The 27,624-nt window shown below is 59.4% G+C and overlaps 1 protein-coding gene across 1 annotated transcript in view; it reads left to right on the top strand.

The window, feature by feature from the left end:
• CDH4 (cadherin 4) overlaps window positions 1-27,624 on the top strand; it is a 506,523-nt gene that overhangs the window by 358,540 nt on the left and 120,359 nt on the right. The window contains exon 3 of the mRNA XM_041732568.1: window positions 15,094-15,320. Within this exon, the coding sequence (XP_041588502.1) occupies window positions 15,094-15,320 (227 nt within the window). The remainder of the gene's footprint in view (window positions 1-15,093; window positions 15,321-27,624) is intronic.

The following is a 27,624-nucleotide window of genomic DNA, read 5'->3' as shown; positions in this document are numbered from 1 at the left end:
GATAAAGACGCGGCTGGCGGGGAAGCACCTTGCTTTCCTTAAAGGAACGAGGGTGATAAGACGTTGCCCTGTGCTCACTTGCAGAGCTTAAACCTCCCCGCGGCCACTCTGCATCTTCTTATTGTGAGAGTCGTGTGTTGTGTGGGCTCCGGCCAGGGCGGTCCGAGGGGCGGGAAGGTGCGCCCCTCTGCTCCCCGCTGCCTACAGGCCGGGCAGGGGGTTCGCCCCTCGGCCTCTGAATGCCAGGCCTCGTGCAGGGCTTGTGCTCCTGCGGTGTCTCATTTAATTGTGGCAAACACCCTTGCAGGCAGAGCTTGATCTCCGAGAGCAGCCGTTAGCTTGGCAAGTCCCTCACTGCGGCGGGCCCAGGAATCTGACTGTGGGCCGCGGGCTCAGGCCGCGTGGGTCGGGTAAGGTGCTCAGAGACCTTTGCAGGCTCTCCAAGGCCACACAGCTCACCCCGCCGGCTCCAGACTTTAGCTCTTGGCAAGGCGGCACACGGCGTGCTTTGGCACCTTGGTGCACGTCGGAGGTGCTCGTCACCATCGTAGGGACTCAGCGAGATGGACTGGGACTCGGCACGGATCTCCCAGCGGCCGGAGGAGTCTGGTCCGAAGGCTGCCTTCTCTGGCGGATGTCTCTTCTCTCCAGGGAACGTGCGGGAACCCTCTTTCACCATCTGGGAATGTGCACCCAGCAGGAGCGAGGCCCCCTGGGCACGGACCAGGTGAGGGTGACCAGGTGAGGTTGGCCAGGTGGGCAGGCCAGGCCTCTGCAAGGCAAAAGCTGGAGCGGGCGTGGGTGATCCTGGGGCTCGCCCCTGCCCCCAGCGTCCTCAGTTCTCTTGTCTAAATTATCTGAAAAAAAAAAATCGCTCCTGCTTCATTGACCTTTCTGCAAATTTTAATTTACACTCAGGAGTAAAATGTCACATGACTTTTATGCATCTGGCAGAGCTTCTTCACCGGTATATTAAAAAAGAAAAAAAAAACGATTCTTTATCAAGATTTTGTGTCGAACTTGTAATTGCCTTGGGATAAACAGCTCATATGCGCGGGGCTCCCTTCAGGGGCGAGGTCTTGGACTGCTGCGTTTCTCCGTGAGGGACACGGGTGAGGCCGGGGCATCGGGTCGAGGACCGAGGGAGGCCAGGATCCGCTGCCTCCACGTTGGCTTCGTCCGCTGGCTGTCTCTCCTGCCGGGGCAGAGTCACCAAAGCGTGGCCGAGACGGGCAGGAGCCTGCAGCACGGTCTCCCCCAGCGAGGGGCTGTCACGGCGGGGAAGGGGGGCGTGTGGCGGCGTGGGTGACCCTGCATGAGCATCGCTCCGCCGCTCGGGGTAGGAAGTGGGAACCCGCACAGCCCGTGCCTTCGGGAGCCTGGAGAGCCTTCGCAGGGCCCCCCGCGGCCCCGTGTGCCCCCCACCCCGGATGCACCGGCTGCGGGTCTTGGAGGCAATTGTTTCCGCAGATGCAGGACTTGTTTTGGGTGTTAACGTCTCCAAGCGCCGTCGTACTTACGGTAGCGAGCAAATCCTAGTTCCGGGGCGCAGCGATGCTGCTCCGGGTCGTGGCGGGAACAACAAGCAGAGCCGACGGTCACACGAGCAGCCCTCGTGCACCTTGCTGGGCCCACAGTAGATACTGGTGGCACGGAGTCACCCTCCGTCCTCGGGACACACGGCAGGGGCTCGCTTCCTCACCACTTTGCGGTGAGGGCTGACGGCGGGACGTGCCGTGGCAGCGCGGCGGGGGCAGAGGAAGTCCGTCCGTCCCTCCCAGGCGGGGCCAAACGGCCAGTGAGGGCTCCCTCGTCCCCGTGTCGTGGGATTCGGGAACCATCTGTCACTTCGGCGAACCCGAGCCTTGTGCTGAGGACCTGCCCCGAATCACCAACATGCGTGAGGTACACGGGTCGCCGGGCCTTCCGGGACTCCCCGGGCCCTGCCCTGCTCTCACCGCCCTGGGAATGCCCCAGATGGACACAGAGTGACCACTGTCGGGACCTGAAACCACGTCCCCCCGCTGCCCCCCGCTCGTCTTGGGCCCGCGTTTCTCAGACGTTCCTTGGACAGTGACGTGACGCTTGACGACTGCGTGGCCAGGACGCCCGCCCGGCTCGGTCGGTAGAACATGACTCAATCCCAAGGTTGTGGGTTCCAGCCCCACAGTGGGGGCGGTGGATCACATTAAGGAAAAAATTTTTTTTAAAAAAAGGAGCCCACTTCCTTCAGGCTCTTGGGGACCAGGGTGTGGATGGGGACCCGCCCAGCAGATGCGCGAGGGCTTGGCGTCCCTGGGGGTAGGGGGAAGGGGGGAGGATGCTGCCAAAGGACGGCTTCTGTCTGTGCTGGAAGAGAAGGCACTGCTCAGCACGGGGCCTTCCCCGTCGTGAGTCTGGGAAGTGTGTCCCCAAGTCCTGGTCACTCCCGGAGCCTGAAGTGCGGTCAGAGGCCCGTCCTGGAAGGAGCTCAGAGACACGCAGTGACACCCCGGGCAGAGCTCCATGTGGGCCGGGGCAAGGGGACGCGGTCTCTAGGGGACTGTCCCAGCGCGGTTGGACTGGCTGGGGCTCCCCGCCCAGGCTCCTGCTCCATCGGGACCCTCCCCGCCCCCCCAGGCTCTGCTAGCACCTCACGCCACGAAGCCCCCAACAGGCTGTGACCTGCACGTACCTGCCCGGCTGCTGAGCGCGTCGGCCCCTGCCCTGCCCGCGGGCTCCTGCGAGCACCTCCGCACCTGGCCGGCGGCCAGCCCAGCCCCAGGGAAGCAGGGGCGTTGAGGGCAGACCCCAGACACCAGCAGCTTCCACCCTTGGTGCACACAAGGGCCTGCTCGCCTCGGGGCAGGGGAGGGGGGTCCCCAGACACCCACGGGCCCAGTGACGTGAGACCCAGAGACCAGGTCCGGGCCGTCGGTGTGATGGAGAGAGGGGGCCTGCTTGCCTTTCCCAGGTCCTTCTCGTTTACTGTAGAGGCACGGCTGGCAGGGGCCCGGGTGTATTTACGGCTCAGGTTCGGGGCCAGGTGTAGGTTCAGCCCCAGCAGACCGAAGCTGACGAGGTGCCAGGCGAGGGGGCTGCCGGCGCCAGGGGGGTGGGCCCGTCCCAGCGCCACCAGGTGTGCACCTCACACGTCCAAGCCACACAGCCCCACAGATGCCCAGACCCCCTCATCCTGCCCAGACCCCGCCAAGGCTCCCTCCGAACCCGGGAGATGAGGACTTGTGAGCTCAGAGGCCCTGGCAGCCGTCCTCGGGCTCCCGGCCCCGGGGTGCCCACCGGAGGTGCTCGCCCACCTGCAGCCCCGCACCGTCTTCCTGAGCCGCAGCGGTGGCCCTGACGCAGTCCTGGGCGTCCCTCCCATCACGGAGCAGGTGGGCTCACCCCACGCCGCGGGGCCTGGTGGCCAGTGCACGCTGGCACCCCCCTGGAGGGTTCCAGGTCGAGGCTCCCCCCTCGTGTGTCCATCTGCGGTCAAGGGCGGAGGGTAAAGCATGTTTTTGTTTGTGCGTCTTTAACTTAAACGGTTGCTGGTTCAGTGTTAGGAGGCCCCGAAGGAAACATTTGTTAGCACCTCTGGGGCGCCGACGACTCAGGGAGGGGTGCTGCTCCCGTCTGTGCCGTCCGCCCCTGCAGACGCCCGGCTCAGGAGGGGCCCCGCCTGTGCAGGCCGCGGGGGCTGGCGGGGAGCTCGTGCGTGCACATGTGAACACGCCGCTCCCTAGGGGTGTGCCCGCGCGAGTGACCCCTGCCACCGCCCCGTGCTCAGAGCCAGGAGCCCGCTCCTGGTCACGGAGTCCCAGAGCCCCCCTGACCGTCCCTGCCCCCCCAAGCCCCGTCGGCCTTGCTCCTCTCCGTAGCTCCGGGAGGCCCCCACAGCCGTCCCGTGACGTCCCCGTCTCCTGTCCCCTCCACTGGGACATGGCACCGTGACCAGCCGGCCCTTGGCGTTGCCCACTCTGGGGAACAGAGGCTCCCCAAGGAGGCAGCAGGGCAGGGCGAGCCAGGCCAGTCAGTAGTAGGTGGAGGGACACGGTGGATGGACGGGCGGACACATCCCGTGGCTTTGCTCCTTCCCCCGCGGGACGCTGAGCCCATGAGGGGCCTTGGTGGCCACAGGCCTCTGCAGGCTCCAGGACGACGGGGTCGCAGCAGACCGCAGATCCCACCGTCAGAGAAGGGCTCCCTCTGGGCCGGTCGGCGGGGACCACCTTCCCAGACCTCCCCGGGGCCCCAAAACCCATGTCGTCCTCGGTGTCTGCAACAGCTCACTGGGAACTGGGAAGGAACTAGAGCGGGTGAGTGTCCCCAGCAGGGACGCTGCCAAACACAGCCCCACCCTGTCCTTGGGGCGAAATGGAGTAAAGTCATGAGCAGGTGTGGAGGCTGCGAGAACTGCCCCCTCCGGCGGCTCCCCCCACAGAGGACCTGGTGGGGGGGACGGGGACGCAGGGTGGAGAGGTGACCCTGGGGACAGGAAAGAGCCATCTCTCTACCTGGGCCTTAATCACGAGCGACCTCATTAGCTCGGTTCTGACATGAAGACGCTGATGAGAGGGAGGCAGGCGGCTCTAAAAATAGCCAGTCCTGCTTCCTGGGCTGCGGGGGGCACCCCCGGGCCTGGCTCCCCTGAGCCCTCGCTGCAGCTGCCGCACCCACCACGGGTTCTGCCCAAGGGGCGCCGTGACACAGACACCCACCCAGGCCCCCAGCCGCAGGCCGTGTGGGCCCAGCCACCCGCCCCCTGTGTCCCAGGCGAGCCGTCCATGGGTGGGGGGGAGAGAGGAGCCGTCTGTCCTGGGGGGGAGAGTCGTCTGTCGTAGGAGGATGAGCTGTCCATTGTGGGGGCAGTGAGTCGTCCATCGTGGGGGCTGAGTGGTCCATTGTCCGGAGAGAGTTGTCCATCGTGGAGGGACAAGCTGTCCACCATGGGGGCGAGCCGTCCGTCATCAGGGAGAGCCGTCCATTGTCAGGGGGAACTGTCCATCATCAGGGGAGCCGTCCATCATCGGGGGGAGCCGTCCATCGTCGGGGGGAGCTGTCCATCATCAGGGGACGGCTGTCCATCATCGGGGGGAGCTGTCCATCGTCGGGGGGAGCCGTCCATCGTCGGGGGGAGCCGCCCATCATCAGGAGATGAGCTGTCCATTGTCAGGGGGGAGCCGTCCATCATCAGGGCAAGCCGCCCATCATCAGGGGATGAGGTGTCCATTGTCAGGGGGTGAGGCATCCATCATCAGGGCGAGCCGTCTGGCAAGCCCTGCCTGGGCTGTGTCACCTGCACCGCAAAGCCCTGGGAACGGGTGTCGGAGACGCTGCTCAGATGACCATCCTGAAGGCAGATACCGACCGGTGTCCGTCTCCCCGTGGGCCCCTCTGTGTGCAGGTGACAGCCGTGGCTGCGTAGCCACTGGGCGAGGGGGATGGTCTGGGCGCGGAGCCTGGCATGTTTCCTGGCAGGTGTACGAACTCTGTATGCAGAAGCTGCCGCTACTGTCACAGTGACGTCCTCTGGTCCGTCACGGGCTGGCCAGGGACGTGTGAGCTCGCACAGCCCCAACTACAAACGGTCACTCTTCCCGGCGGCATCCGTGCTGGGCCTGTACCACGGGGCATTCGGGGGGCCTCTGGATGCTGCTTCCAGGAGAAGGGGGTGTGCTCTGAGCTCATGCCCCCGTCCTCCCCCTGGCCGGCTGGGCAGGACCCCAAGCTGGTCCTTTGTCTCTTCCTCAGCAGCATCACGGGAGAGCCGGGGAGCTTTGCGCCCACAAGCGTGCTGCGTGGTGGCCGTGACCGTCTGCTGTGGATGGATGCCCGGGGTGGTTTTCACGCGGGAGCTCGTCACAGCAAGACACAGGAAGAGGGCAGGATAGAATGTGCTACAGCCTGGAACCCCGGCAGCCCCCCCACCGCCCACTCTGTCCCTGAGGACGACCACACTCACGTCAGGAGTGACAGGGAAGGGGGTGCTCCTGGTGGCACAGGCCTGGGGGTCCGGGAGGCAGCAAGGCCGGGAGCCCCCGTCAGCACCCGCCCTGCCCCTCGCGGGCCGTGGACCTCGGGGCTCGGTGAACCTCTCCGTTTCTTCAGCTTCCCGGGGAAGCACGTCCCTCCACGGCCGCGTTTCCAGCGTGGGGACAGCCGCAGTCAAGGCCGCGGAGGACAGCGTCCTCGGGGAGCTGCCTGGGGCGTCCCCAGCAGGCGGGCCGTGCCCGTCGGGTCCTCCTCGCGCCCCTGCCAGCGTGCGAGGGCGGGTTTCATCCGGTTTGTCACCCGGTTCCGAGTCTGCGCGCTCCGTGCCGAGGGGCATCCACGTGGTTCGCTACCGAGGCGGGTAGGACTGCCGCTCGGGGAGGAACGGTGCCCTCAGCAGCCCTCCTTGGACCCCGAGTCCTTCCCCGCCGCCCCTTCGCTGCGTCTCCAACACACCTGCACCTTTGCCTTCTGGAGCGAAGCACCGTTAATTAGCACCAGACCCCAGAGACTTCGCGGTCCGTGCGCGGACCAGACTGTCTCACGCCCGGGTCCCCAGGTGGGGGCCACACACGCGCCTCCTGGCAGGTGCCTCCACCTGCCACGAGGCCCCGTAAATACTGAGTAAGGTCAGCAAGAGTCTATGGGGGCCGTGGGGGGGAGGGGAGGGCACGTGCCGGAAGGAAGACACAGGCCACTCAGACGAGGGCACACGTGTGTCGCCACTTTGGCTGATTGTTCTTGGACGCGAAGGATGTCCTGGGAGAGACGAAGCCGGTGCCGGCTGGAGCGTGGCGTCGGTTCATTAGGAAGACACCCAGAGGGAGAAGCGGGTTTTACGCTCCCTGCCATAAATGAAATGGCACGAGAGAGGTTTCAATGTTTTGCTTTCAAATGGGATTTTTAACATTTCTGAAACTGCGTGTTTTTCTCTGGAGAAGGAATGTCTGACGGATAACGAATATCCGTTTTTTAATAGATTTTTTTTTTAAGCAATTTTAGGTTTATGGGGAAAGAGAGCAGAAAGTGCAGGGAGTTCCCACCCCCGCGCCACGACTTCCCCCACCGTTGGCACCGACGAGCCGGTGTTGAGAGACGATTATTAACGGAAGCCCCTAGCGTGTGTTGGAGTCACTCCTGATGCTGTTATTTTCTGTGGGTTTGGACAAATGCATCATGACGTGAACCCACTGCGGTAGCGTCACCGGAGCATCTTCGCCGCCCGGGCACCGGCCCCGCTGCCCCCGCTGCCCCCACTGCCCCCGCTGCCCCCGCTCCCCAGCCCCCGGCAACCGCTGGTTGTCTGCGTCTCCACGGCCGCACCTTCCAGAACGCCGCAGGTGGGAGTCCCACGGGGAGCGGCCCGTTCAGGTGCGCTTCCTCCACCTAGCCACCTGCATCTCGGTTTCCCCGTCTTCTCGGGGCTCCTCAGTTCGCCCACTACTCACATTTTTTTTTTAAGATTTTTATTTATTTATTCCTGAGAGACACAGAGACAGAGAGAGGCAGAGACACAGGCAGAGGGAGAAGCAGGCTCCATGCAGGGAGCTCGATGCAAGACTCGATCCCAGGACCCCGGGGTCACGCCCTGAACCCCGGGGTCACGCCCTGAGCCCGCTGAGCCCCCCAGGTGCCCCCAACACTAAGGGAAATGGAACATGTGCATCTCCCCCACCCGGCCCTCAAGCACCTGCTGGTAGGAGCCAGAGTCCCAGTGGGCGTGCAGGCCCAGACTGGAGGCCGTGGTCAGAGCCACGATGAAGCAGGCAGGGCGCCAGCCTCGGGGAGCACTAACGACCGCCCCCAACAAGCTGCGGGGCCGGGCAGGAGCGAATAGCCCCGTGCACAGCGTGGAGCCAGGCAACATGGTATATACACGTCGTGGGGAGAAACAGGTGTGGGCGGCTGAGCCGAGGGCCGCGGGGAAGGGGGGACAAGCGGGGCAGCCTGTGTGGAGCCCTGAGAGTGCGCCCCCACCTTCCCCCGCGAGGTGCTGGGAGGCAGGTGCGCGTGCACATCCTGCGCAGGAGAGACTGGGCGGTGGTGGCCAGGCTCAGACACGAAGAAGCACTGAGCCGATGTAGAATGAATTAGGGCAGCTCCGTGTCACGGCCACCGCTGGTTTGGAGACAAGGGACAGGGAGGGGCCCGTGCGTGTGGTCTGAGGTTTGCAGAGGAGGCGGCACCGAAGGGGTGGGGCGGTGCAGGCGGCGGACGACAGGTGGAGGGGTCGCCTGTGCCCACGTGGGGGCTCAGAACCCCTGAGCACGGGGCCGGGGCGCCTCGAGGCCGCGCTGGAAGGGTCGCCTTTGGATTGGAGGCACATGCGGTTACAGTGTTGGTGTGTGACAAACCGTCCAGGCGCGGCCTCTCCTGGTCCCTGCAAGCGCAGCTGCGGACCCCGCCCGGCCCCCGCCCTGGCAGCACGAGGAGCGCAACCCGGTCCGTGCTTCGGGAACCCATGCTGAGCACAAGGATGGCAGAGGACACTGGAGGCGGCACCGGGTCCCCAGGTTTCGTCCTGGCCCCAGAGGCACCTTCGCGCGGCCCCGCTCGGGCAAACCGCTCCCAGGCACCAGCCCCGCGGAGCGGCCCCTCCCCGGTGTGTGAGCAGAGGACGTGCGCAGTCTCCACGGCCCGGCCTCCTGCGCCCCGCAAGCAGGACTGCTGGTTCTGGTGCGGCTGTGCCCGTGGGCAGACGTCCGGCCGCAGGACCACGTGGAAGAGACGCACACAGGGCAGCGTGTTTGTGTTCAAATCACAGGCCGGGAAAGAGCGCGGGGGGACGTGCAAGGGTCCGGGCGGCCCGAGGTTCCAGGCAGGCGCCTGTGCACTTGGAGGCTGCAGGGGGCAGCGGGCGTGAGGCCTGTGGCCCAGCCCCCCGAGGGGCCGCACGAGCACTGCCAGCACACCTGGCCACGTAATGAAACCCGCCGGACAGCCGTCCACTGTTCATGATCACCGCCTCCCGGCATCTCTGAAGATGCCCAAGACAAGGGGGCCGCTGCTGCCCAGCACTGTGCCCCCGCCCCCGGGAAGCCACTGGACGAATGAGCTCGGGGGTGGGAGTTCTCAGCTGAGATGAATGCTGGAAGGCTCCTCGGAGGGGGTGCACGTGCTCCTGAAGGGTGAAGAGTGTTCCAGGCAACGGGAGCCACGTGTGTGGAGGCCGAGCGCTCGACCAACAGGGAGGGGATAGGCCGTCGGGGGTGAGAGCAGCCCTGGGCACCCAGCTGCTGACCTCCTGGCTGCCCCCGGGGGGCAGGACCCTAAGCGGGAAGACGTGGTGAAAGCCGTCCCAGCAGGACCAGTGGTGGCCACCTGGCCACCCTCGCTGACCCTTCAGCTCCAGCCTCGGGCTCTTGTCCCTGAGACATGGGCCTTTGCAGGGGGTCTCACTGTGGAGAATCAGGGAGAAGAGGCATCGCTGGGGTCACTCAGCACAGGGTGTCCCCCCAGGGCCCCTGCTCATCACCTCCCCTCCAACCTGATCTTCACTCCAAGTTCCTGCTGCCCGGGGCTGCCCCGACCCCCTCCGGCTCCCCAGCACCTGGACGGTGCCTGGACCGTGGAGCTGCAGGGAGTGTAGGATGGATGGGTAAGGGGCTGTGGAGGGAGGGAGGGGGGGAGGAGGGTGTGGAGGGAGGGAGGGAGAGAGGGTGGGTGGACGGACGGAGGGAGGGAGGGTGGATGGATGGACAGAGGGAAGGAGGGTGGACGGAGGGATGGACAGTGGACGGGGGAAGGATGGACGGGTGGAGGGATGGATGGGTGGACAGAGGGATGGACCGATGGAGGGATGGACAGGTAGATGGAGGGAGGGAGGGACAGTGGATAGAGGGAGGAATGGATGGGTGGGTGGAGGACGGATGAAGGAAGGATGGAGATGAACAGGAAGAAGGATGGACGGATGAAAGGAAGGAGGGGTGGCTGGAAGGAAGGAGGAAGGAGGAAGTCCGGCCGACTCCTTGCCGAGCTGACCCTGGGCACGGCCCCAGCTACGAGCTCACCTCGGGCTCGTTTGTCCTTCTCAGTTCACCCAACAAGAAAAATAACAAAAAGGCACGTTTCGTAACCACGGCGCAATTTCCAGGAGGAGACGCAGCCTGGCCCCGTCACTGTCAGGCAGGTGCTGCCGTGAGGACGCGGATCCGCGCCCCTGGCCCTCTGCTCCCCGCGCCGGCGCCCACCTCGCTCCTCCCACCGGGGAGCGCTGCCGGCGAGGGGGCTGCCGTGTGTCCCCTCCCGGGACGTGGACGTGGCCCCGCACGCCGCAGACGGGCACGGCTGCACAGGCCTGTCGCCAGCCCGGAGCGAGCCAGCAAGGCCCGGGCCAAGGCGGGGACGAGGCTTTAAGCAAGTTTTTGTTTGTTTTCCATCCTGGAGAAATGAAAGAAGCCGCACACGGCGAGTATCAAATCGCTACGATCTCCGGATTTCAGAACTGACCGAGCCCGAACCCCACATTCCAGCGCTTGGAACCGACAGTTTTCACACGTGAAATTGGCACCAGCTACAAACGTCGTGCGTGCGCGAAATTCTAAGAAAAATGTGATAGTGTCTGGCTCGCTGCGCGCTTTGCATTTGGGGCATCAATTAACCAAATATTAAAAGTGCCCGGGGCCCGTATGGAGAAGGTTGGCTTCCGTCACGACGCTGGGCCCCGTGGGTTTCGGGGGCTCAGGGAGGGCTTGTGGAATCACCCGAGTAACTGAACGCGCTCCCGAACGTGATTAATGGTCTCCCTGCGAGTTCATTTTGCTTCTCTGTATGGCGAGGGGCTGGAGTAGCTCGTTTCTGCGGTGCCTCCGGGCCCGACATTCTGGGGGTTTGTGACCCTCCTGGGAAATTCTGGAAACTCCTGGAGCCATGAGGCCGTCTGGGTGCCGGGCAGGTGTCCCGCCCATGGACCACGGATGTTTGCGGAATGATGACCTGCGGGACCTCGGCCGAGAGCCGTGGCTCCCCGGGGCCTGTCCCCGTATGCACCGGGCCGGGCAAGGCTGGTCCTGGCCGCAGTGGGGACGCGCAGGACGCTCAGAGAGCACAGACCTGGGTGCAAGCCGTACCCCAGAGGGCCCTGGGCCACGTGGCATGGCCGCAGTGCCCCCCACCCCCGCCGTGCACACACACGCGGGCAGGGACGGACGGTGCAGTGGCGTCGGCCGTCACTGGCAATGCGGTCGGGGTCCCGGGGCCCCGGGGCCAGTGCCCGGGCACGCAGACGGCACGAGGCCTGCCCACGGAGCGGCTCCCCGGCCCCCCACACTGGCTGTGCCGCCGCCGCGCCCAGGGAACAGAGGCAGCGGGGCCGCCGCTGTGTGTACTTAAATGATTGGATTTCGTGTCTCTCAGGACTCCTGTCTCTTGTCAAGTTTGTTTAAAACTAATGGAAGTAATTAGCAAGCCCCGGAGCCGCGTGCAGCAGGAGCGCCGCGACCCTGGACCCGGAGGCAGCTCGGCCGGCCTCCTTCGGGGGAGCCCAGCTTGGGGGCACCCCCCCCCCGCCGGCACCTACCCCCACCAAGCGACTTCCACTCCCAGGGCTGCTGACCGCCTGCCCGCCTCACCCGGGCCTGGGGCGCCGAGCCTCAGACCGGGCGCGGGTTCCGCCCGGGGCTGCTTTCTCCAAACAGCAGCACAAGGTTCCCTCTCGAGACGGAGATGCACACAGAGCTGACGTGGGAGAGTCTCCCTGGGGCGCCGGGCGCAGTCGGTTAAGCATCCAAACTTGGTCATGGACTCAGGTCATGATCTCAGGGTCGTGGGATCGAGCCCCACATCGGGCTCCCTGCATGGAGCCTGCTTCTCCGTCTGCCTCTGTCTCTGCCTCTCTCTGTGTGTCTCTCAGGAATAAATAAATCTTTAAAAATAAAATAAATTCATAAAATCTTTTTTAAAAAAAGGAGAGTCCCCCTGGCAGCTCGGCATGGCATCAGGGGCCTGCAGCACCCCACCTCCAGCTCTCGCCAGCTTCAGGAAGGTGCTAAGAGTTTCTGGGACTCAGTTTCCTCACCTGCAGACCGGAGAGGCTGCTGCCCACCAGCTGCGCCTAGCGGGGCGCCTGGGGCCTGGGAGGGGGGTTGCTTCCCCGGGAGCCCTGCTTGGAGGCAGGAGAGATGCACAACCTGAATTTAATCAGGGCAGGAGCTTCTCCGCATTTGCTGGTTTCATGTGAAACATTGAGGGAAGCGTTTCTTCTAGAATCTCATGGGACTTTAATTTTTTCTGAAAACTAAGGGAGAAACGAGATCAAAAACGAGCACATCAAGGGAAGTATTGACTGAACATGTTAATACCGGGCTGCTGGCCTTCGCGGCCTGGGATGCTCTGTCCCGACGCGCCCGGCTCCTGCAGACCCCGCGGCCCCCCCAGGGCTCGGGGAGACGGTGCGCCCGGGGTGGGCCACCCCCCGCCGTCCCCTCACGGCCCGGGGCTCCAGGTGGGGAGTCGTGGGGAGGCCTTGCCTCCTTGTAGCGACTGTATGTCGGCGCCATCCTCGGCCCCGGGGCCACGGCGGGACGCGGGACTGCGGCCGTGCCCTCACACGCGGCGGTGCAGGCGGACACAGGCAGGGAGCAGAGGACGCCAGACAGGTGCAGGGATGCAGCACGAGAGGTGGCACACGGGGCCGGCGGGGCCCTGGGGTCCCACTGCTTCCCAGGGTGCAGGGACTGACCCTGCCCGAACCCCGCAGCGCGCTGACCACGGCCGCCATCGCGCGGCCCCGGGTCCTGTCCCACGCGGGGTGGAGGCCGTTCTCAGGACCCGGGCCGGCCTGGCCTGCGCAGGAGCTCGTGGGTGCTCAGTGCCCGCAGCACCCTGGCCTAGGCCGGGCAGGAGAAGCAGGTGCTCTGGGCCGCTCAGAGCCGGCTTCCCAGAACCCTGAGACCTGCATGGCCCCATGTGCTCTGTTGGTTGGCCGACCCCTTCCTCAGAGCACGCCAGGCGACAAATGGCCATGAGGCTTCTCATGTGTCCGAACGGGTCCCCAGGGGGAGAGGCGGCCTCCCCAGGGCCTGCCCTGTTGGGTCTGGCCAGGTCCCTGCCGTTCAGAATGGAACGACGCCGATTTTTTTTTTAAGATTTTCTTTATCTATTCATGAGAGACCCAGAGAGAGGCAGAGACACAGGCAGGGGGAGAAGCAGGCTCCATGCAGGGAGCCCGACGCGGGACTCGATCCCGGGTCTCCAGGATCACGCCCCGGGCTGAAGGCGGCACTAAACCGCGGAGTCACCCCGGCTGCCCGGACGCCGACTTTTAAAGCCCGCGAAGGTCTTGTGGACACCCGTGTGGGGAAGCGCTCGCTTTACCCCAAGGGCGTGATTGGTGGCAGGTTGGGCGTCATCGCACATTCGATGGCGCCATCCCCGGTGTCCTGGCAGGTGTCCCCCGCCCCCCCGGGACGTGCGTCATCTGAGGGTCCCTGTGGACGGCGCCGCACCTTCCCTGCTGGGGCCACACCACCGCCTCCTCAGACGTCACCAAACCCTGTGACTTCGCTTTAACTACGGCGGCGACTACGTTTAATCTTCACGGGACGCAAGCCCTCCCGCCGCTGTCCAAGGCCGTTAGTGTTACTAGAAATTTGCGGTTAGACAACAAAGGAGCTTATTTATGTATTTTGTGCTCATCTCCCAACATCCCCCAAACCGTCGTGTTTATCTTTCTCCGTGACAGTTAGGTGTCAGGAATGATTGATCTGCTCAGTTTGTTGCTGATTTTAATTCGCTTGCCGTCGGGGCGAGTGGTACAGTGAGAGCAGCGTGGGATTTTCTTGTCACTTGATAGGAAATGCGATTACTCCCTCGGCGGGGGGTGTATTTCCAGGGAACCTCGACCCGCCCGAGCCCCGGGTGCCCTCAGTGTCCGAGGACCGGGTCTGCGCACGCGGTGGTGGGGGGGGGGTGGCGCTCCCGCCTCTCAGGCCGGACAGGGCGGAAACGCCGGGCGTCCTCACGTTTGAAAACATTTCTACACCAAACCCTCGAGTGGGAGGCGCTGGAAACCGGGAGCCGCCTGCAGTGAAGGATGTGAGATGCGGGACGTACGTGTCGTTTATTATTTCAAGGCAAGCAACAATAAAAGGTGAACACAGGGGAAAAAAACACTTCATCAAATGTAACAGTGAAGCACTTTTTTTTAGTTTCTGGAATAAATAGTAATTAAATCATGTAAGCTGTGACAGTGAAATTGCTTAAAAAAGCAATCCTCCCACCGTAATTGCCGAGATACCCACACTTTTATAAATACTAGGTAACTTTATCTATCGTTTCTATCAGCGGAATGTGACACCGGCTGCTGGCGCCTTCTCATTTTACCGTGGCGTTGGCGACAGCTGCAAAAGCACTTGTGTCAAAAACACACTGATGTGGTCCCGGTGAGCTCGCGGCTCCTCAGGTGTCTTTCCCAGCCCAGGGGTTGCAAGTGGCCGGACGGCAGAGTCATTAGGAGGGGCTGGCGATGCGGTGCCCAATTCATGCACAGGGGGCAAAGCTCTGCACGCACCAGAGGGTCGGGAACCCGGCTGCCTGACCCGCCCCGTGTCCGGTCCCCGGGAAGGCCCTCGCTGCCCCCGGGTCCCGCCCAGCCTGCCCCGACAGAGCCTGCGGGCATCAGTTTGGGTCCTTGAGTAATAAAATGCACCAGAGAGCACAGCAGATTCCCACTCAGGACACTGAACGCCGCCTTCCCAGCTCCTTCCACGCACTTAACCTTCTGGGGGTGGAAACAGATCCGTGGGGGCGTTGGGGCATGAGACCTGCAGGGGCTGGGGGGCTCGGGCCAGGGTCGTTGCAGGCAGAGCAGAGTGCACCCGTCGTGCCACCCACAGACTCGGGTTGGATTTGGGGAAACGGGGACGGGGAGGAGGGTGTGCGGAGACGCCGAGCAGCCAGCCGCGGGGTTTTTTATGTCCTTCTGCGAAGGCCAATAGCTAATTCCCTGAACGTGGGAGATAAAACACAATACCTGAAGGTCAAAAATTCAGTTAAATCGTTATTTTCCCCCTGTTGCTCCTTCGGAGATCAAGAACCCGCAGCTGAAATCAACCACGCGAGCACCTGCGCCACCCTTCGCCCACAGGCCGGTCCTGACCCTGTCTCCTTTTCCACTTGCAGTCACGTTCAGCAGCTGTCTGGGGACCAAGGGGACGCAGTATGAGACCAACAGCGTGGACTTCAAAGTAGAGGCAGATGGGACGGTCTTTGCCACTCGTGAGTTGCGGATCCCCTCGGAGCAGGTGGCGTTCACCGTGACCGCGTGGGACCGCCAGACAGCCAGGCGATGGGACGCCATGGTGCGGCTGCTGGTGGCCCAGCCCTCGTCAGCCCGCTCCGCACACAAGGTAAGATGTGACCACATGCAGGGGTTTGGGGAGGATCCTTCCTCCCTTAGGTCCATGACCCTCAACGGGCCGTGCTGGCCCCAGAGGACCTCTGACCTGCCAGCTTCCTGAGGCCTCATCCCCGGTTTAATGCACAGCCCTCGCCCTCTTGACTGTCTTAATTGTTCTTTCCCGTTTCTCCCTGGGCACCCCAAATTCTGTAGCCTCTCCTGCCTACGGCTTTGGCCTCGGGTGTGGGGCTGGCAGGTTAGCAGGAAATTGCAGCCCTGTTTGTCCTCATGACCAGTCCCAGCTGCTCACTGCCTCCTGCCTGGGGGTCAGCCCCATGAGGAAGCAGAAACCCTTGCAGCGAACAGGGGGCCTCGGGACCCTCAGAACTACTGTGATGTGGGGTGCGTTGCGTCAGCAAAGAGAACACACCGCGAGGAGCAATGCCTTCTACAGCATTCCCGGGCATTCCCTCCGAAAAGACCCTGGGAAGCAAAGGGTTAGACCAGGTTGGTCAGATTCCTTCCTGCACATTTACCCAGCGCCTCACACAATTACGGTGCCTCATGAACCGTAGGGGCAGACAGTCTGCAAGTTTCCCAAGCCGGCGGATCAGGGAACCCTCTTTGGGGCTTCCAAGGAATCCCCTTTGGCAGAACAGGGACCTGTATTTTCTGTTATCTTGTTTTTAAACAAAACAGAGGTGGTTTAGGTTAGAGAAGAGAAAGTGGTGACTCTGGTGGGTAGCTTTCCCCTCTGGCGATGAGTTGATCCACCCAGGAAGGACGTCAAGTGCCCTCATGGCTTGTTGACCCAGGCCTCAAAGCCCATTTCCCTTAGCAGAGCCGCAGTATGTTGCGAGTCTCTCCATGTGGGTGCTGAGACCCTAGGACAGACGGAGGTGGTTTCCATTCTTTCCTGGGTGACGATGACGGGCCACGAGCTGGTGAGAAGGCAATGAGCAAGGAGGGCCCTGGGATGGCTGGGACATGGGCCATGGCGGGGGGGGCGGGGGGCCTTCCCTCAGGTGCAGGGCCAGGGGCTGACAGGCTGGCCCCCAGTGTTAAGGCTTATATCCCTGATTGCAGTGGAGAAAATACGTGTCTCTGAGCAGAGGGTAGAGGTCCTTAAAGCCTGTGGAAGTCCTCAGATAAAAGGTACTAATTGAAAACATAATGACACCTTTTGTTAGGCATGTTAATGAAGCGATTTCTGATGCAGTTAATCCCCTGATCCTCTTGGAAGGTGATTGCAATTAGTCCTCAGTACAAGTGCCTCTCCAGCCCCACGTCAGGCTGGCCCAACAAGCACCCAAGGGGCAAAAGGAGAGGCGAGGAATCTGCATCCCAGACTCAGGCCATCCTGGCAAGTCTAGATATGGGGTACTGTGGGGCCACACCCCTGCGTGCATGAAAGGTGGCGGGCAGAGTCTCTGCAGCCCGCCCAACCCAGCCCTTCTCTATTCATTTCAGGTCACCTGATGACTCCCTGTGTCTTCTTACTTTCAAACTCAGAATTCCTTGTCCTGACTTTTTAGGACCCTGCCTAGGCCTTGTCCTAGGAGGTATCCACTCCTCTGGCTCTCAAAACATCTGTAAGTGGCTCCTCTCATTGTCCCCACTTTACAGTTAGGGACACTGAGTCACGGGATCACAGCTCCTATGCTGAATGGAAGAATCAGTGTTCTAGAGAGGAGTGAAAACTGGCTTTCTAGGTATGACTGAGCCCAGCACCATAAAGCAGCCTGGCTGCCCTGGGTTACAGTTTAAATTAAATCTTCTTTAATTTACTGTCTGATGCTTTGGGACATGTCACTTGACCACGCCAAGATTTACTGATATGGAAAATAGGATAACAGTGGGGTTGTCACAGGTATTATATGAGGTTATATGTCATACAGATTGTAGACTCACAAGAGCCCTGCTGCAAGGATGCAGCTCTTTCTACTGCCATCAGCATGGTCCCTACCCTCAGTCTTGTGCCCATCACAGCCACTGGACCCTCCCCAGGGTGGTTCCTGGGGACAGGAAGGAGGGTCTGTGTGAGACAGAGTCACTTAGTTGGTCTGTCCTTACAAAGACCAATGCCAACCTTTGAATAATGTCGCTCTCTATACATGGTTTAATGTAATACCATACTGTTGACATCCCCGACCACCTGCCAGAATCAAATGTCAATCTTCTCCAGTGGAAAGTACCTCACTAGGCCTTGAATTATACCCGTCTTCTCTTATAAACAATGCCTAGCACTCAGCAGAAAATAACTGGGCACACAGTAGCTACAGGTAATGGAGTTATCAGACATAGAAATTATAATATCTTTGCTTACAGTGTTTAAACTTACTGAATACAAGATTTTTAAAGAAGAATAGAAAGGAATTGCACAATTTTAAGATGGAAAAATGCAACAAACAAAAGAGCTCAATGGGTAGATATATGTGCAGATTAGATGCAGTTGAAGAGAGATTTAGTGAAGCAGAAAATGTCAGAAGAAATATTCAGGCTAAATGACAAGGAGAAGGAAAATACAGAAGGAAGAGTAAGAGGCGCTGGAGAAGTAGCAAGAGGTCCCCACATATGTATGTTTGGAATATGAGGGGGGAATAAAATGGAGCCAAAGTAATAATTAAAAAGATAATGACAGAAGACATCCAGGCATCATTTCAACATGCCCCGTGGATTCTATGTGGGATAATATGAAGAAAATTGCACTTAGGCTCAGTCTTCACACATTCAGGCTGCTGAAAGGAAACATTGTAGGCTGGGCAGCTTGTAAACAACAGACATGGATTCCTTGAATTCTGGAGGCGGGAAGTCTGTGACCAGAGCGGCAATGTGGTCAGGTCCCCGAGAGGGCCTCCTGCCGACTGCTGCCTTTGATGTCTTATATCCTCACCTGGCAGCAAGCAGACACTAGAGTGTCACTCATGGGCACCAATCCCATCTGGCATGACCTCCTCTGATCCTAATCACCCCGCAAGGCTGCACCTCCTGACACCATCACCCTGAGGGACAAGTTCCAGCATACGAATTTGAGGCCACATGCAGTCAGTCCACAACAGGCATTTTATGGTAAAATGTCTGAACACCAAAGTCACACAGAAGATCTGAAAGCCAACAGAAGCCAGCTCCAGGGAAGGCACAACGGTGATAGGGGAGCTGGCTTCTCGAAGGGATGATGGGCACCAGAAGGTCGTGGGTGGTGACAGACACAGGATTTTGTTACCCAGTGAAAGTCTCCTTCAGGAAGCACCACAAGAGACTCTGCTATAGGTTATGTTCTTCAGGCAGAAATAGGACGTTTTGAGATGAAAGCTTAGAGTGAAAAGCCATGAAAAGAATAAGCAGATACAAATAATTGTAAGCAAGGCGGGTGAGATGCTACGTGAGGTGTAAGCTACAGGACAGACGAGAAAGCATGCTTGGAGCCAGAGGATCACGGAGCCAGAGAATCCAGGTTGCTCACATTGCCCTGGAAGATGATGGAAATGGAATTAACACACTACTCGGATAAGACAAAGACCCCTGTACAAGGTCTTGGAAAATCACCGTAAGGTCACAGTGGTAGACACGATCAATTTGAGATGCACAAGGAGCCCTGGCCAAGGTAGATGGCATTTCAAGTCATAAGTAAATCTGAACTTGAGGAGTGACCTAAAGGCCTTGTACTAACGTGATAAAAAGATATCTATCATAATACCGTCTTTATTTTCCCATGGGATTCTCACAGGACTCTAACGTGATTGCAAAGGAAGCATTATGCTCTCACCGGGTAACTCAATAATGACCCAGCACCGTGCAAAGGAGAGCTAAGCCCTCCCGCCTCCTGGGTGCACTTCCTGTTCAAATGTTTTCACCTCCTCTAGTCTGCAGATTTACGCAATATTTTTTTTAAGGTGCCTTTAAAAAATATGCTTTGTCCTTTTCCTCTTATCAATGTGAATTTTCAACACAGGAGTCTTTCTTTTTTTTAATATTTTATTTATTTATTTGAGATTGAGCAAGCAAAAGAGCATGAGTGAAGAAGGCAGAGGGAGAGGGAAGAGCAGGCTCCCCACTGAGCAAGGAGCCCAAAAAAGTAGACTTTCTTAAGCAAACAAAGAGTCATAAGATTGTTTAAGTTCTAACATAATAGATGGGAAAATAGAATTCGAAAACCAACCAATCCAAAAAAATGAAAGAATACAGGAGCTCCATGTTTCTCTTGGAGAAAGATGTGAACTTGCAAGTATATCACTAATTATAATAAATGAAAATAGAGGAGCTCTTCTAACAAAAAGAAAATAAGTTGACAGATTAAAGAAAAACTCCAACTCTATGCAGGTCACAGAAGACAGATCTAAAAAGTGTAAAGATGGAGAAAAGTTGAGAGTAAAAAGACGCGGGGAAAACATGCAATTCTCATCAGAGGGGAGCTGGGCATTCTGTTAATGTACGAGTCCTAAATGTGTGTGCACCTGATAATCCAGCTTCAAAACACTTAGGCAGGGATCCCTGGGTGGCGCAGCGGTTTGGCACCTGCCTTTGGCCCGGGGCGCGATCCTGGAGACCCGGAATCAAATCCCACGTCGGGCTCCCGGTGCATGGAGCCTGCTTCTCCCTCTGCCTATGTCTCTGCTTCTCTCTCTCTCACTGTGTGCCTATCATAAATAAATAAAATTTAAAAAAAATTTAAAAAAAATACTTAGGCAAAAACTGGTAGGACTAACAGGAGAAATGAACAAATATTCCATGAAAGTTTAAAATTGACACACACCTCTGAGTCCCTGATAGAGCCGGCAGACGGAGAGCCGGCGAGGAAATCGAAGACTCGGCCCACACATTTAATGAGTCTGGCCTCCCCTCCGAAACCCAGAACCAAGGCCGGCTGCGAACACGTGACCTTCAGGGACGCCCAGCACCTTCGCGACACGTGGCTGCAGGCTCAATCTCCAGCCTCAGGCTTAGAATCAGAGCAAGGAAGGAGGAAGGTAACCGAAAAGCCCCCGTAGATTTGGAAGTCGAGTGAAGAGCCTCCTGCCCGGGCCTCGCAGGAAGGAAACCGCATGCAGGGTGCACAGTGTTCTGAGCAGAGCGCGGAAACCGGGGGAGGAGGCAAGGTCACGCCCAGGGGAGCGGCCGCCTTACCTGCGTGAGAACAGAAGGGGGGTGGGAGCCCTCGGTCTAAACATTTAAGAAATTAGGGAAAGAAACGTAGCAGAACGGGGATCCCTAGGTGGCTCAGTGGTTTGGTGCCTGCCTTCGGGGCAGGGCGTGATCCTGGAGTCCCGGGATCCGTCCCGCGTCGGGCTCCCTGCGTGGAGCCTGCTTCTCCCTCTGCCTGTGTCTCTGCCTCTCTCTCTCTCATGGATAAATAAATAAAATCTTTAAAAAAAAAAAAAGAAAGAAAGAAAGAAACGTAGCAGAACAAAGTGGAAAGAAATGGTCAACGCAAGAGGAGAAGGTAATGGAATCAAAATCATAGGATTCCCAAGGACAGCAGCGGAGCCTCTGAACTCCTGAGCCGATCAGAGGGAGCAAGGAACCGCCGTGATCCGAATCGGAAGGGACAACAGGGCGTGATGAGCAGCCTCGCCGTCAGCTGCCGTTCGTGGCGGACGGTCAATGCCGACGCACTTGGGAACATACCCGAAGTGACAAGGTTCTGGGAATATGCCGCTCACCAAGACCAACAGGAACAGAAAACCTCAGCTGTTCCGTTATCACGAACACCTTTCAATTCAGACCCGTGTCCCACGGCCATGGCCACGCGTGAAGTGCTACCCCAACTGTAGGGAGGACTTAAAGCTCATCCCGAGAAACTTGTCCGGAGAGGTGAACAGGCGCCCAGCCAGAACCGGCCAGAACTCGGAAGGGGCAGGACGGGAGCGGGTTGCTGTGCGCCAGGCTGCTCTTAAATCGATGAAAACAACACCCGAGCAAAATACCAATAAGCTCAAGTGCACCCGTGTCTGCAAAGGACAAACCGTGGCTGCGCGGGTCCGTTCCGAGAGCAGAAGACGGCTTTAACTCCTGGAAGTGGATACCTGGGATTCAACACAAAATAAGGGGCAGACACCACGTGACCACCTGAATATCGGTTGTTAAATGTAACTTCATTCAGGATGAAATATTCAGCAAATTAGGAAAAGAAGGGACCACCCCTACCCTCGTCAAGGGCGTGCAGCACACCGCCAGGGTGCGATGGGGATACTCGGAGCCTCCCTTGACATCCGAAATAGCACGAGGCTGCTCTTACGTCACATGCCAGAGCTTCAAGCCGCCAAGGTCAGGCGAGAAAAGGAGTCAGAATAAACAGACCCGGCGGTGTGCGTAGTTTATAGGATTGTGAACGTCGAGAACCCGAAATAATCTGCCGAGAACCTGTTGGGCTGGGTGAGTGAGGTTAGTTAGCAAGAGTGCTCGGTGCAAAAGCAATTGCACCTCGACGCACCAGGAATAAATAGCTAGAAAACGAAATTTGAGCCAGAAGCCAATGACAATCGCATTTAAAATGATCATACAGCCAGGAATAAATCTGACGAAACCTTTATAAGACCCTTACGTGTTGTTGAGAACAATTAAAGACCCTGAAAACCAGAACTTCTGCTCGTAGCTCAGAAAGCTTTGTGCCGTGGTGACGCCAGCTCCACCCAGAGGCCCCTGGAGACTCAACGGCCCAACACCAACGACAATCACAGCATGTTTTGTTTGTCTACTAGTTTATAGAAGGGCAGAGAGATGACTTTAAACTTTTTTTTAAGATTTATTTATTTATTTGAGAGAGAGAGAGAGAAAGAGGGGAGGTCAGAGAGAGAGAGTGAGAGAGAGAATCTCCAGCAGATCCCCCGCTGAGCATGACGCAGAGCTCGATCCTACGACCCCAAGATCATGACCTGAGCCAGAATCAAGAGTTGGATGCTTAACCAGCTGGGCCACCCAGCTGCCCCTAGATGACTTTAAATTTTTAAATGAAAATGCAAAGGCCCAAGAATAGCCCATAACAGCATGAAGATGGGGGGAGTTGGTATTTGGGACGTGGTGAGGTATATGTGCAAACCAGAGCAGTTTCTTGACCTCAGCACTGCTGGCATTCGGGCCGGACCATCCTCCATGGTGGGGTGGTCCTGCACGCTGTAGGATGTCCACCCAGCAGCATCCCCAGCCCCCAGCCCTAGACCCCCATTGCCACCAGAGCTCTCTCCAGTCTTTGCAAAATGTTTCCAGGGACTAAAATCGCCCCCATTTGAGAACCATTAACTGCAGTAATTAAAATGGGTGGTTTAGGGGCGCCTGGGTGGCTCAGTGGTTGAACATCTGCCTTCCGCCCAGGGCATGATCCTGGGGTCCTGGGATCAAGTCCTACATCAGGCTTCCTGCATGGAGCCTGCTTCTCCCTCTGCCTATGTCTCTGCCTCTCTCTCCATGTCTCTCATGAAAAATAAAATAATAAAATAATAAAACAAAATAAAATGGGGTGGCTAAGGAGCAAAGGTGATCAGATAGACAAATGGAGCAGAATGGCAAGCACAGAAAAAAACATTTCATGTTTTTTAAAAATCATCCTCAGGGAGGAAGGAGTAGCTTTTACACAGTAGAATTCGCTCGCTTCACGTATCACGGCCTGATAAACCCCATCAGTGCACATGGTGCAGTCGCTTGATTTTTATAAGAGCAGCGCTCTGTGGCCAAGGTCAGTACACTAGAGCCCGCGGCCAGATCTGACCTGCCACCTGCCACCTGCCACCTGCCACCCGCCTTTTGATGGCCTGCAAGCTAAGCATGGTTTCTATATTTTTAAACGGTTGTATAAGTACCTATATTAATATCTTCGATTTCACTTCTTGGCCTGCAATGCCTAAAATATTGAACTATCTGACCCCCTTAACAGAAAGTTTGCCGGCCCCTACCTAGGATAACGGAGGAAGGACTATCTTTTCAGTAGATGATGCTTAAGGAATAAAAGTGAAATGACCCCTAGCCCACCCCACCGCCCAAAATCAATTCTGGGCAGAATTTTTTTCTATAATGCATGCTGAGGGCTTCCCGGCTGAGTTCAGGGACGGTGGGAGTTCAGATGGGGACACAGTGAGCAGGGGTGCAGCTGGCAAATGGTTCTGGACCCAGAAAGCACCCTTTCCAAGGGAGCAGTGTGCAGGATGGAAAGTCCCGGGAAGCTCTTGCCAAAAGGAGCTTTGAAGTACATCCCCCAAGGACCAGCGTGCGGGGTCCCCCTAATTTCCCGGTTCCGTGAATCCTCTTTCTCCAAGTGCAGCCTCCCTGCCCGGTGTTTTGGGCGACTCGGTGGAGCTGGACAAAACTGACAGCTCCCTGGTGAGACGAACCATAAAAATCTGGCAAGTTTTCCCCTTCCCGTTTCCTCTCTTAGCAACTATTCAAAGGCAGCCTTTCTGTGGGTAATACCAGCCATGCTGGAATCTGGAATAACATTTTTTTGTGCAGTCTTGCAGGAAAGCTGATAGCAATTCAATTAGAAAATGCAAATGAGGTCACATATTTCCCACAGGAGTGCTGGATCGCCCCCGAGGAATCGGAGCAATATTCTGGCCTAACAGTAAATACTGAAGATAAAGGTTCGCGCGTGGTTGTCAGCTGACTGGCTGCGCTCGCACTCGAACGTGGCAATGGGACCTGTGGGTATAGTTTGCAAAAAAGAAACTGTTGTTTATGAAACTAATCCTGGCTCTTAAGGCGCACGTCAGCATTTATGAAAGATACACTCAGGCGAGCGGCACCCACGCCCGGCCGGCCCCGGGGCGGACACGGTCTCCCCACGCGTTCCTGCTCCCCGCCTCGGACGGGCCGAAAGCATCCCCCGGGGACATCTGCGGGGTGCTAACCTGCGCCCACTCGGAATGGGGGAGTTTGTCGGAAGGCCTCGCAGACACGCAGGTCAGGCCCGTGTGCTGACGCCGCAGGGAAATCTGGACACAGACACGCATGCAGGGGGGACTCCGCAGGTGAAGTCGGGGAGCAGGGCGACGCTTCCACAGCCAAGGACGGTGGAGACGGCCAGCCAGTCGCCAGAGTGGAGGACAGAGGCCCGGAGCGGACTCTCCCCACGGCCCCCCAACACCTTGACCTCAGACTTCCGCTGTCACCACGCCCCGGGCTCTGGTGCTTTGGCTCGGCGGCCCCAGGACACTGTCTCACCAGGCATGTGGCCTCCCCGCCTGTGGCTGAGCGGACTGCAGACAGACCTCGTGTAGGCCCCCAAACGTGGGCTGTGGGTCCCGAGCCTGGGTCCCGCCCAGGCCTCCAGACGCCCCCAGGTCCCAGCATGCCGCTTCGCGGTCCCCAGGACAGCAAGAACAGATCTGGCCAAGACCCCTGTGGCGAGGCCCTGCCGCCCGTCTGCACCCCGCCCACAGTTCGTCACCCCTCCATCCCGAGAGCAGGCAGGAGCCCGTCGCCTCCATCACCAAGGACCCCCAGGGGGGTCACAACACGGTGCGCTGGAGACGGCCCGCTAAGGACCCGTTCCTGCCGTCCACCTGCCCACCCGAGAGGTGAGACCCCTCAGGCAAGGCCGGCCGAGGCAGGAAGGCCCCCAAGTGAGCACCGGAGGGCCGGCATGCCTGGGCCTGCACCCCGACACCGCAGATTCAGAGGTTTTGACTGAAAGGGGCCCCATGGGGCTTTCCGCGCAAGGTGGTGCCTTGGGAAGGCACCCAGGTCAGAGGTGCTGCCCGAGGGATGGAGTGTGACTTCAGACAGTGGCAAGACGTGCTCTATCATCTCTTCCCAGAAGACGGATGGCCTCGTGTGAGCCATCAGCCATCCTGGGCGAGGTGTAGACGCGTCCGCGCCCGTGCCCTGTGGGGCAGCCTCCCGCCGCCCTAATGTGTGTTTACCCCCCCCCCCCACAGGGCCGCTCCAGGCACACGCCGGACTGCCCGCACCCCACAAGCCCTATATCCCTGCACGTCAGGGCCCCGCAGACCCGCACCCCCACACCGCTGGGTCCCCAGGGATGAGCGGAAGTCCTCAAACTCACGGCGGCTGTTAACTGTTGGCGCGCAGGGTGTGAGTGGTGGTTGTACCTGGTCGGAGGGGCCTCTTGGCTTCCCTGTCTGCGGTTTTGGAGAACGGCCCTTGGGCGACGCGTCCACCCAACTGTCCTCTCCTGGTCGCGGGTGAGCAGGACATGCCCGGCCGGGAAAGCCAAACCCTGACACTATTTCAGGCTGCAAAGGGCCCCGCACACCCGGGTGCCGGGGTCGACCTGCCCTCTTGCGGGGCGGAGGTGACGGGTCACCGGCACAGCCCGGGGGGCCTCATGACTCTGCCTGGCACTGTCCCAGTGAGACCTGCCGGGCGGGAGCCGAGTCAGGCAGGAGCAGCAGCTCGCTGATGCTTGGCAGCCGGGCAGAGACCAAAGGGACGAGGACGAGCGTCGCTGCCAGGCAAGGAAGCTTCCGGCGTGTCAGCCGGGGCAGACAGGCCGCATGGGTCCCTGCGGTCTCCAGGAGCACGATCTCGAGGTGGACATGACGGGCAGGGCACCCTCAGAGGATTCTGGGGTCCCCTGGGTCAGAAAGCTCCCAAGTCCCTCTCTTGGTTCCCTGCGGGAGTGAGGACCAAGCACGGCTGTGTCGCTGCCCGACACCGCCCTGCGCCAGCCTCTGTGTCCCCATACCCCGGGAACTGGGAGCAGGCCCTGAGCAGGGGGCAGAGGCTGCCGCCATGTCCAGGGGTCAGGAAGGCGACATTAGGAGCCAAGGCCTAAAGCATGAGAGAAGACAGAGGCCGCCTCCAGCCCCGGCCTCTCCCGTCCTTGGGCGAGATCCCGTCTCAGCCCATCCAAGTCTGGGCCTGGGGGGCCGGGCGGCCAGCGCCGGGGGACACTTCTCTGCACGCAGCCTCCTGGGCACGTAGTGAGCGGAGACGGCACGGGTGCGTGTGTGCACGAGAGCTGTGAGCACTGCAGACGTGCTTGTGCCCTTGGGTCATTGCTCACCCGCCCCCGGGGCCCGTAGCCCCTGATGGGGGCTGGCGTGTGCGTGTGCGTGTGCATGCACGCGAGTGAGGCAGCGTGGGTGCAGGCTGCCCTCCGGTCGGTGTTTCTAGTGAAAATCAAGCAGGTATGTCCAGACGCACGCAGGTTGGTGGTTCTCTCCAGGCCGTGGCTCCCACCGGATGTTTGGTGAAGTATAAAATCCTTCTTATTCCTGAAGATGTTTCTGGAAACAACAGAGAGGCGGTCGTGGGCTTCTGCTTTGAGAAGAACCCCCAGCGAGGTCACCTGTGAGCCTGAGCCCCGCCACCCGGCGGACACGCGGCCTGGAACCCGTCCTGCGGGCCCCACGTCCTCGGTGGACAGCAGAACCGACTACGGGGCTGAACAACCCGGGGCGCCTTCCGGAAGGAAATGAGACTGGAACTGGTTGAGCTAAGGCTCTCAGGCCGACCCTGATCACGTCCTCTTCGAAGCCTTCCAGAGCCATCAACGCTGACAAAACTGACCATATTTCTCACTAATTGACACCAATGTGAAAGATTCATTTGGTTCCACTGCTAACAACTCCGGGGAAAAAGTAACACAGCGTGGCTTAACTTGCTAATTTAATTTAATTTAATTTTTTTTTTTTTTTTGCTGCGATTGTTTTTCTTTTTTTTTTCCCCCTGTAAAATGAAGAGTAGTTTCGTTTAAAATGTTTCTAACCAAGTATGATTTTCTTGATTCTCTCGAGCAAGTTCCCCACCAGGGCGTGCAGAGGAGCCTAGAGACACTTTGGGTTGTCACAACTGGGGGGGGGGGGGGGCAGGTAGGGGAGTTTCTGGCATCAAGTAGGTGGGGGCCACGGACGCCCGGCAAATGCCCAGGAGGCCACACCCCGGAGAGCAGTCTAGTTCCTAATGTCGGCAGTGCCGAGGCGCAGAGGCCCCGGGCTGGAGACAGGTGTTCAACCGCCGGGGCCCTGGGGGTCCTGGGTGAGCTGGGGAGGCCTGGACGGCTGAGCAACCCGGCTGGACACGTGGTGTGAGCCTCGGGCACGCGCACACACACACACACACACGCGCGCGCGCGGGGGGCTCGTCGGGACGGGGCGGGGTCTCCCATCCTGCCCTCTGTGCTTGGATCCTGGGCCTCACCGCAGCCCCTGAGCCTGCCGTCTGCACACCATGCTGCCCTGCAGGGTGCACCCTGTCCTGCCTGCACTGGGTGCTGTGCCAACCGCATCCTCATTTTTGGGGAGAAGGCGAAGGAGGACAGGGGGTGACCTTTCTCTTGAAAGGTGGTTCTGACGCCAATAGGAACAGCATGACACCTTCCCAACCAGGAGCCCCCGGCTGGTAAAAGTGCCTGAGCAGCC

The sequence above is a fragment of the Vulpes lagopus genome, chromosome 18 (assembly GCF_018345385.1).
Source record: "Vulpes lagopus strain Blue_001 chromosome 18, ASM1834538v1, whole genome shotgun sequence".
Lineage (NCBI taxonomy): Eukaryota > Metazoa > Chordata > Mammalia > Carnivora > Canidae > Vulpes > Vulpes lagopus.
This window is presented reverse-complemented; position numbering and strand designations above follow the sequence as displayed.